Source organism: Clupea harengus, chromosome 5 (assembly GCF_900700415.2).
Source record: "Clupea harengus chromosome 5, Ch_v2.0.2, whole genome shotgun sequence".
Lineage (NCBI taxonomy): Eukaryota > Metazoa > Chordata > Actinopteri > Clupeiformes > Clupeidae > Clupea > Clupea harengus.
The window spans coordinates 6,473,021-6,484,312 of record NC_045156.1 but is presented as its reverse complement, the minus strand read 5'-3'; the positions used below and the strand labels follow the sequence as shown (position 1 = coordinate 6,484,312).

Genomic DNA, 11,292 nt, shown 5'->3' with positions numbered 1-11,292 from the left:
ATGCTGTGTTTTCAGAGTTCCAAACACCAGACACAACACTAGATGTTTTTTTCTAATATCTCAGATCAGTGTTAAAAAATGGAGATCTATTTTAGAGCTTTTTAGCGCTGATAACTCTTTACTTGCAAATGATCTGCCCTTGTGTGTTTATGACGATGGACGGAGATGTCTTTCAGGCCATGCAGTGAGCTCTGGAATCTGTCCTACTTGGCCACGCAATAACCCGAGGCAAGTGGAGCGGAGCCGTCCGTGGCCCATTCGCCATAGCATCTAGCCAGAGCCTGACAGGTCTCGTTGAGTTGATGAGCAGCCAGGCTTGTGAGACATGGAGTGGGTGAGAGGACAGCGTAGATTCTCCTAACGATCACAAAGCCAGGCTGGTGGAATTTGCCTAATGTAGAATCTCCTAATGATCACAAAGCCAGGCTGGGGGAATTTGCATAATGCAGAATCTCCTAATGATCTCAAAGCCAGGCTGGTGGAATGTGCCTTTGATTCAGGAGGTTTCATACATTTTTTTTTAAAAGCAAGAAACTAGAATAGAAAAAAGCAGCAAGTGGATGACACAAACTTCAGACAGGTGCTGGTACATTAGACATTTGTCAGAACTGTTGGGGGGGAAACTGTTTTTTTGTGCACGTTTTGAAGGACAGCATTGTAGTAAGCAACAATCCAAACTCATGTGGGTATAACACCATTTGTACAGCTACAAATTGGTTATATTTTATTTTATTCTATTCAAATTTAATATATTTTTCGAGTCTGCTATGTAAATCCCCATCACTGCCCCGGAGCACATCAAGCAACAATACCAAGTAAAAAAAAAAACATTTGAACTCAAAGAGCAATGAATAGGAGCTCAGATCAGGGGAGTGTGTGTGGCGGGGTGTTGACTAACCCAGGGACAGATAGAATGAGGTTAAAAGGAGAAGGTTAGAGGAGAGAGAGCCAGGAGAACGACAATGCTACAATCTCACAATCTGTTTGGCCATGTCTGTGTCCAGTCCAGGGAGGTGACTGGACGCATCCATTGTGCCTCAAATTAGGACACAGTGACCTAGTCACAGGCACAGATAAATAGTTCCGTTTTTGACCCGGTGTTTCTGTGACAACTGAAGGGCTGTGACTTCTTCTAAAGCACACCTCAGCGCTGTTACCATAGTGACAGAGCAGATGTGCTATAGCATGTTTCCTTTTTCCCCCCGGCTGCTCAGCTAAAGAGAATTCAGAGGGTAAGCATCTGACTGGTACTTCTTTGTCTCTTCTGTGACCTGAGAGAGACGAGGAGTTCTTGATGAAGGCCTCTCATACACCCAGGTTTCTCACAAAGACTGGGAGACTACATTCACTCAGTTACTCGCTAATTACCTGTCCTGATACAGTGTGCCTTAAAGATATTTTCTGTGAGCTGTGGTTAGTAACTCAAAGTTGTCTGTTGCCTGAGCTCAACAGCAAGTATCTAAATGTGATGCATATTTATGTCAAACTGCCAAACTGACTAAATCACACTGAAATGTTCTGCAAATGCATAAGATTCGTGGTTGAGCATATAATAGTTATAACTAATGGTACTGCTGATGGAGAAGTTGAAGTTGAAGTTGAATATAGCCTAAGTGTTCCTTTCATTCTTGGATATGATCCTTCCAATCTCAGGTGATCATGTAGGAATAAAATATGTCTCTGATGTGCAGTTGTTCGATGCACATTATTACATCCTGTCCATTGTATCTGCATGATTTCACATCCAGAGAAACCCACACTTTCTTCTTTTCTTCTTTTCCTTTTTTCTCAATTTGAAAATGAAACTATTGAACCGCCACGGAGCGCGGCATCATTTCCCTTAGTCACGTACCAAATATTACCTAGCTGAGGGGACACAGGGGTAAATGGGATTCTGATTAAACTCAGCCATGACAAGACACACTGTGTTCTAACTAAGACTTGGGGAGATGCCAGCAGGATAAATGGTCAGAAATTGTACAAATGCTAAACTCATAACTTCTGTGATTTGAATATTCTCTTTAGAAAAAAATTATACTGTGTCATTTGATATCTGCCGTCAAAATGCATCCTGTGTCAAGAACACAACAAGAGAACATATGTAGAGTACAAATTAAGTTTCATCTACCCAACAGATCCAGAAAAGTTACAGAAAAGTATTATTATAATGATTATCAAGTAACACATTTTCACTATCAGCTGGGTTTATGAATGAATTAGCCTGGTTGACACCTTGTTTATATGTTTATGAAAGATATTTTCCAGTTGAATGGACCGAGAGGGAGATATTTTGGACCTCTAGTGTCAAACCATCAAACCATCAATGGGCTCTCACTGCTAGACAACACATGTTCAGAGACATCCACAAGGGACTAATGATGGCATGCCACAGAGAGCTGACACCGACAAACCTGGTTTTGGCACATGTCAGTTTGGCCGACGCTTGTGACACTAGTATGTCCATTCTGATGAGATTCACCCACCGGTTGGTCTTATTATTCCCACCTCTCCTCACCAGCACTGGAAAAGCCGGACGAGAAAAACAACAACAGACTCTGAGGGCCTGTGTGTCATTTGCCGGTACATTTTTCTCATGCCCTAACAAAGTTTTCTGTGTGTACCCACCCCGGCATCAGGCCTCTGACTCACGTCGATCCGAGGCCCTCTTGTTGTGTGCGCATAGCTATTTCTCCCCTCAGTCTCCGACGGGAGCAATTCAGCTGCTGACATCGGCTTAAAGCAGGAATTGAATTAGAGGCAGCATAGCGGACAGAAGAGTCTCCTTTTCATAAGATACTGGGGAGAGGCAAATGCTGAATGCCCCCTTGTGTTTAACGAAATACGTATTTTAGTAGCCTCTTGTTCTTGCCTGAAAATTATGCACAGTGTATTCATTTTTCACCAGAGCTTGGAAACAAGAGACGTTTAAAAAGTAGAATAGGCAAACAGCTCTGTGTTGCCAAACTGGTTAGAAAACGTTCCTATTGTCCAAGAGATTATGAATATACATGACATAACAACCACTTCCTAAAATAAAGATAATCACTTTGTTCCAACTGTGTTGTCAGTTCATGATCATTTCCAGTGAAATCAATGATGAAACAGAGAGGTAGGTATGAAATGGAAAAAATTCACACAGAGAGTTTGTTGTCTGATTAAATCCAAGTTGACCTGCCTGTCTCACCAGGGTTTGTCTTGTCTTGACTGCCCTTTGCCTCCTGACAGATCGACAAATATGCGCTGAACAAACACCACTTGGGTGGTGAGGTGGGACATGAGTTTACTGGAGCACCTGTTGCCAAGAGACCTGTGCGATCTAAAGCTTCCTATCAACATGGGGGGATCTTCTTCGGGTCCTGAGAAACACAACAAAATAGGATCAAAAACAGAGGGCAATTCTGGTCATAAGAGCACCTCAGATGGGTAGGTCACTTACTTATGCAGTGTCTTGTTGAATGGAACTGTACAGTTATTTAATTAAAGTGTGCTGAAAATCATAGCAATCTATCTATTACATACAGTATCTTGAGCCTGCTGCATCTGCGTTTCATTTGAATGAAATCCTGAGACTTCCAAAGAGAATTTTGTCTTTTTTTAAAGTCTTTTATCTTGATTCGCTTTCTACTTTATCCCATGAACACAGGCTGAAACTGCCAAAAGAACTTGCGCCTATTGGAGGTAAGTCTCCTCACTTAAAGCTTATCTTCATGGCAGATTGGTAATGTCAAAGATGGGTTTTGGGATGGATGCAAAATGATAGCCGTATCCCTATCGGCCCCCTCATATAGAACTGGTCGGATCGAAAGACCATCTGCCATTCGTAGCCACAGTGGCCTGGCCACACAGCCAGCTATTTTATCTTTCCAGCACGGAGAAATAATATCAGTGCGTGGAATGAGCTACGCTCTACTGCAGATTCAATCTATGGGGAGATATTTTCAGCATGATGAGGCCTATAGATCCCCGAGGGACTACTGCTCTCACAATACTATGCGCTCTCTCTCTCTCCCACCCTCTCTCTTCCTCTCTCTCCCTCCCTCTCCCTTCCTCTCTCTCTCTCTCTCTCACTTTCTCTCTTCCTCTCTATTCTCTTCTCTCTCTAGCCTTGTCCAGAGGCTACAATCTCGAGAAGGCGATGGCAGCTTTGGTGCTTGTCTTTTACAGCTCTGCAGGTCCAGATGGTAGAGTCAGCAGAAGAGCTGTTAGAAAGATATTACTGACACAGTTTCAGGCTTTCACACGGGTAAGGCTTCACACGGATGTTGAGAAAAATACTATTACAGAACACCACCAACTTCCCTTTCCAAACACCCACCCTGCATGTGTGGAGGGAGATAAAAAAAAAAGCAACCACATAACCCTGCAGTCTCCTGAGCGCTGTCACAGCCATGAAGGGTCTCTTGAGCCTGCAGAAATGTATCCCACCCTTCCCCTACCCAGACGTTGTAAAAGACATGTTTGGCTGTTAGGGGATCTCCTCAAAACCATTCAAACGGAAACCATGAGGAGAGTAAAACTGATCACATTCCTTACTTTTCAGGCAGTGGTATCAGATCAGGGTTGACGCACTCTGCATGTGTGAGCTTAGCAGCTCTTGATATGGGCGAGGTCTTGAGGAATACATCTCAGACATTTCGGCGCGCTATATTACCCGTTATAACAGGCCACCAACTAACACCCCCCACCACCACCACCTAATACACACACACACACTCACACACAGAGCCCAGGTCATTAATTATCTTCCCAGGCCGTCATCATCTGCCACTGCCACTACCACTGTCACTGCCACAACTCTGGTCATCCAGCAGCTCATTAGGGTGCAGCCTTGACCTCTCACCCCCTGAGGGCGCTTCCTCAATAGGCTCACATGGCATCTCGGAGGGGGGGGGGGGGGAGCGTCTGTGCGTGTCTGTTTGCTTCAGTGCTCCTCACGCTGGAAGCACTGCTTCCTCCCCTCCTTCGCCGTTAGAGCACAGGGCAGAGCAGGGTCGGGCTGCCGAAAGTATAGCTATATAACTGCCTGGAAAAGCATGGTCACAAACACGCAATGTTGAGTCAGAGCACTAACATTAGCGTGCTACCATTTGTGTGGTGTGTTTCACACAGGGCCAGGAATGGAAGGCGTCTTACAAGGAGGTCATGAGGGAGCTGGAGAGCCACAGCGAGTGGAAGATGGAGCTGGAGGACTTCCTGCTGCTCACCCTCAGCCTGTCCGTCACCTCTGATCTGCTGGAAGCCATCCAGGAAGCAGCTGGACAGCATCTGTAGCGGCCGCAGTGTCACACTCCCCATCACGCGCATCGCATCTCGCAAGGATCGCAGCCCGTCATACTTCATCACGCGTGGTCACAGCATAATGCACAGTAGCCTGCAACCCTGTCATAATCTCTCTGTCCATGCCAGTCTGTCACACATGCATGGCATGAAGAATAGCATTAAGTACTCAACCAGTATTAGTGATGAGGCTGTCATGTTAATTACCGATTGATACAGACTGATAACACAAGATGAACTGCAAATTAATTCAGGTTTGTTGGTTCAGTATTCCATATACACACATATAGTTTGGAATCATCCGGGTTTACTTAAATTAAGAATTCCTAACGGTTTTAGGAGGTTAGTCCACCATCCACTAGTGTACCCAGATAGGCCTTTCTTTGTTCCAGGCCTTTTAAAGAACTCTGTTCTTCTGCTCTCCCTTAGCATTTATAAAGCTAATTTTTCAAGAGGGTGATAAAGCACCATAATATATGAACACTGAGGTTGGTGAATGCATATGAACACTCACACAGTTAGAACCATCAGTCCCACATGTCACTGGTGACATCTGCTGGTTTTAAACAGCATACATTACAATAGTGTTTACATACCCAGCATATTGTGAGTGGCTGTATATTCAGTCTCCACAACGCACACACATATAGTTCATTTTGAATGGTTATATGGGTCATTAATTATTTCTCTAATTCAGTCTCTCCACTCCACTCCACTTCCACTGAAACAACCTTCCTAGTATGTATGTATGCTATTTGCTACCTGGAAATGGCTACCCTCTTACACTAGCTAGGACTTGACACTAGACCATATAAATGCTAATTCACCCAAATTGATTCAGGGAAGCAATGAGAAATGTATTGGAAACTAAATAACCAAGTTCAAAAGGATTCACAGGTCTATAAAAGCAGATACCATAGATGGGCTAATTGATACCATTAGGTTCGATCTATGCATCTTGGAAAGATTGTTGGGAAGAATTGCATATCTCAAACCAGTGCTGTGTTTTTTTGTGAAGGGTTAAATCTCTCTATAAAGTTCAATTATAATGAGACTTACTTAGTAATTCAGTCTCATTCAGTCACCTCTAGGTTCTGTTGTAAAATATAAGTTGTTGAATTATACGGCTGCAGTACTTCAAATTCAAAGACCACATCTGTCAACAAGATCTCGATGAATAAGAACACATGGTGAATCACCTTCAAAGAACATGTTTGAAGGTTTTCTCTTAGAACATATATGTAAATGCCCTTTCACACAGAAGATGACATATGCCTGACGATATGTCCAGTTTTGAGGTCATTTAAGCATGTGCTTTGATCCAAAATTACTTACAAGTGAGGTAAAAATTCAGTAAGTAAGGGGGGGCGATATCGAAAGCAAAATGCCGCTGTTCCGTTTCAAAGGATATACATGCTAAATAAAAGATAACTCATTATTGTTGAAAGTTAGGAAAAGATTACAGAAGTTTTCCTTTTCCTCATTTCATTCACATAACACACTAAACCTCTTTTCAGATGTGGTTCTATTAAGGCAATAACCCATAATTCAGTTTTACATACAATTTTATATTGGAGACTATTACTACCAAATTATTAAAAATGAAATGAAAATGTTTGTAGCACAGAGCCCCACCTAGTGGTATGACTGAAAAGTATGAGAGTATGTATGAGAAACACCTTGGTTATTGAAAACCCCTAGTGTATTCCAGTCAACTAATTGTTCATAAGTGAATATTTTAAGTGGAAGCAATGCATGGGGAACTGGAGTGGCTTGCTGATTACAATAAGCTGCCTTTTATTGGAGTGGGTCAACAGCCTGACAAGTTAATTAGCTGAAGATGAAATACCCAGGTTATTAAAGTAAGAGTGTAAAAAATATTTAATTTACTAATGTCTGTGGTGTTTACTGGGCCTGATGCAATACTCACAACGACAGAGGTACCATAAAGGCTTTAGCTGTGATTTGAGAAATGATGCAATGCTCACAGGGATGCTGTACCATCTCAGAGCCTTTGGCTGTGATTTGTTGAGGGGGTGAGTGGCCATGCATGATTCAATGACAACAAGTCCTGAGGAATTCAAAAGTTTGGAAACTTTTTCAAGACAGTTTAATGTTAACAATGCATTTCACAGCATGTAAAAATTGAAACAGAAAAGAGCGCACGATCAATATAAAGGCTTGGGCGGGCTGGGGAGGAATGAACTTCAGTGATCGCGCACAAGTAAACACATGATCAGTTAGCGTTAGCAACAGCCAGCAGCGTCAGTCGCCATTTTCCATCGAGCTCTCATGGGTATCGTCATTCTCTGACTTTTCATCAACTGAGGAGAGAAAGCGACACAACATTAGTGTACATCTCCAACTGCAACATTGGTTAACTCATTTCATATCGCACAATATTATTCCAATCACAACTTGGAGAAACTTTCAAAACAGATACACAAATAACCCTAATAGCAGTGGGGGTTGTAGTATTTGAATGATAAAAGTTTGAGGCGCAATTATGTTTTTGCCTAACAGGGCCCTGTGTCAAGACGCAAGTACAACACGCAAGGAAACCTTAACAAGCCAATCATGGCGAGCCAGTCCCACCACAACAGTGCATTTCTATTTCAGAACAGGTAGAGATGCTCTGGCTATGATTAATCCTAATGTTAACACTCATATGATGCCAACACAATATTCCACAATAGACAGAGACCTTGTGCAACCTGTTTTATGGCTAATGGAACTAAAACTAAAAACTAAAAAAGCATCGCAGCTGCCAAGGCTTAAGAGGTCTGCCAGGAAAAATCATGATCGTGTCAACTTTGCCTTCGTATCCCTCTTAGCCTACACACGGCACAGTGAATAATCCCAAAATGAAGTGCTAATAATGGTCCATATTCAAATGATTCTCTTAAATGTTGGCATCATTTAGTTTTTATTTGTTATATATACACTAGCCTGACGTTGTCATACTCATCATTCTAGTCAGAATATGAGTCTGATACTGCTCCATTGGGCTGTGATTATGGGGCGTGTTTCAACCGAACCAGGAAAAAAAATGCCTCTTCGCTCAATTGGATAGACCTACAACCAATCAGAGCAACAAAGTATGTGAACCGGGCCAGCTGATAAATTAAACTTTTACAGAATCCCGTAGGAAGGACGGCAAAAACATCTTTTCGATCGACAAATGGCGATCGACGGGGCGGTCATTTGGGATTACTAAATATCAAGTTAGTAAATTACTACCATATCCTGCTGTGTAATGCACTAGGCTCATTCCAGCAGTCCCTAAAACAGTAACTCTCATGAGCGATTTCACACGAGGCTGGCACAACCGCAAATGTTACTTTACCATCACTTAATAATAATGCCATTCTGTCAGCAACTAGTCGTGATTCTACCAGTATGTGGTCCAATCATCACTGTCTGCATTTAAGAGTGAATGACTGAATACAAGAACGAATAATATGAGATTTGCTTACTCTCCAGCGTCTGCTGTAGTTCCTGGATCGTACTGAGGAGGACATGGAACTGCTTCTTCCGCAGCTCCAACTGTGACAGAACAAAAAACACAAACAATATACCACATAAGGTGCTGGTAAACACAAACAAGATGCCACATAAGGTGCTGGTAAACACAAACAAGATACCACATAAGGTGCTGGCAACCAGGTTTCAAAGAGTAAGTGTGCAAAGCGCCAAATCTCAGGCATACCTTATCTTCCACATTCTCTTTAATCTGTGAAAGCTGCTGAAGTTCTTTGTCGAGTGCTTCAAGCTGCCTGTGGATATTGAAGGGATGTTTATTAAAACTGAACACAGTCAATCACCTATCTACAAGGCAGACAAAAGAGGTTAACTGAACTTAACTTCACATTTTTCCACATACACCATCCTATTTTTTCCATCTTTAGCATCAAATATCTACAGACCAGCAACTAAGACACACTGAGGCTGGATCTTGCACCATCTACAAAATCCATTTCATTTCCAAATTGATGGAGCACTCAAACATGCCTACGATTTGTAGAGGATTATACTCACTTCAGTGTCTCATGGCGGTCTGGATGCTGCTGAATGACCTTTGCTAAAGCATCGTACTCTGTTGCAAGGGGAAAAGATATATTGGCAAGTGGAACACAACCAACTATACAATGGTGCACATTATTCTGTAAGGATTAAATGTACAGCACAACTACAGAGGATTATTACGTCTTGTATATGGTGAGGGTAAAACAGTGTTTGCCACCATAAAAAGCAGTAAAAAAAAAAAAACACAATCAAATCATGACCAATTCACACACTTGAGCCAGTAAGACTGGCAGACCTTTGGATCAGCTGTATGACAAGTTAATATGCATGTCCCAAGTAATCACAGTGGTCAGTGCCCAGTGAAGCAACAATGCCATGTCAAAAACAGGTAACAGTCATGACCGCTCTAAAAATGTTTGATACTATGGCCGCTTTTAATCATGCGAGAAGCTGCTATAGCAGGTACAATTCGGAAAGTTATCATGACATGTATATATTTACATGATATTGACGCTGTCCTTTTAAAATAACTGAGGGCAGAATATAGTTTGTGCCATAAGAGATGGTACAGGCAGCCTTCTACTGCAGAGTCTAGCTAAAATGACCAACTGAACAGAACAGATACCATAAAATATTTTGCTGCTTTGTCAGAAATGTCATACCTTGTCGATTTTTTCGTATTCTTTTAGCCCGCTGAATTTCCTTTTTGCACTCAGCTATTTTTTCATGGGCCGATGTTATGTTTTGCTCTACAATAAAAAAGAAAGAAAGTGAATAATCATAACTGAATCAGATACCATTTTCAGTAGTCCTGTATTAGAAACAATGATACTTACCAATATCTTTGTAGTCCTTTTCATAATTTTCCATTTCCTTGAGATTCATGTCATATACTAGCAGGGTCTTCCCCATTGAAAATTCACATTGTGACAGGGTGCCCAACATCCTCTGGTACTGGATTACTCTGAAAATACAGACAATAGTTCAACTGCCTGGTTGAATACTACATCTTGAGTAGTCTACATTTTGGAGTTCCAGGTCCAATTTTCAGTGTATTATGTCAAAAACGAGAAGTTTCAAGATGAGGGGGGTAGTCAAAAGATTTCCCCAATTCAGGTGTGTCCGCACAACTCGTTGTTTCAAGTGTAAAATGCAGTGCATGATCTTTTTGCATAAAATCAACAGACTGCCCAAGGAATGAATGAATCAAGTGGTGCATTTTCAGATTTCCACCGACTTACCCCTCCTCAGGTGAACCAGTTGAGTTGCACCATTTTGTGAAGCTTTTGAGGAGAACATTAATGCGTCGGTCGTCTCCAGCCCCGTCGCCATCAATAAGGAGACGTTTACGAATAACCTCGTCTAGAGCAGAATAAGGCATACGAATGCACAGAGTTAATCTTTATAATTTATCAGTGTGTTATAGAAAGAAGTGGAATAATGTTTTTTAGCTAACGATAGCATTAAGCTAATGTCAATGCTAACGTGTGGGTTAGCCAGCTACAACGTTCAGCTGCCGGCTAAATTGAAAACATATTTTAACTCGAAACACACCCATATCGATGTAACCGCTATAGCAAAGCTAGGTCTGGAGATTTGATCTTCTGCCGATCTACCAAGACCACTAACTACTTAGTTGACTATCTAGCTAACTGTAACTTTATGGATAGCATCTGAACAACAAGCTAACGAGAGCTAGCCGGCTAATAAACTGTATTGTGGGAAAAGTTAATTTACTCTGCTGATAATTCCTTGATTCACTTCAACTAGTATGTTAATTGATCTCTCTTAAACGTGACGCCATGGTTTCAGAATAAACATGAGATTGGTCAACTACAGAAACTAATTAAACAGCCTTACCATCAGTTACTGCCCCCATTTATCTTCGAAATACGCACGCCTTCTAAAGAAAACTTTATTGACAAGCTAGTGACAACATACCGTGCTGGCTAGAAGACTGCCCCGCCTCTATGCTTGACACTGCTGGTT

General features: G+C 41.9%; 1 protein-coding gene across 2 annotated transcripts; it reads right to left on the bottom strand.

Annotated features, from left to right (window-relative positions):
* Window positions 1-7,351: 7,351 nt before the first annotated feature.
* thoc7 (THO complex 7) lies at window positions 7,352-11,292 on the bottom strand. 2 transcript variants are annotated; one of them, XM_012841099.3, is made up of 8 exons: window positions 11,164-11,292; window positions 10,545-10,665; window positions 10,140-10,267; window positions 9,966-10,052; window positions 9,316-9,373; window positions 8,987-9,053; window positions 8,754-8,823; window positions 7,352-7,601 (listed from the first exon to the last, which is right to left on the bottom strand). In XM_012841099.3, the coding sequence occupies exons 1-8, from the start codon at window positions 11,180-11,182 to the stop codon at window positions 7,543-7,545; spliced, it is 609 nt and encodes a 202-aa protein (XP_012696553.1). In that variant the 5' UTR covers window positions 11,183-11,292; the 3' UTR covers window positions 7,352-7,542. The 2 variants fall into 2 exon arrangements, with proteins under 2 accessions (XP_012696553.1, XP_012696554.1); XM_012841100.3 differs by lacking the exon at window positions 11,164-11,292 and adding an exon at window positions 10,858-11,019.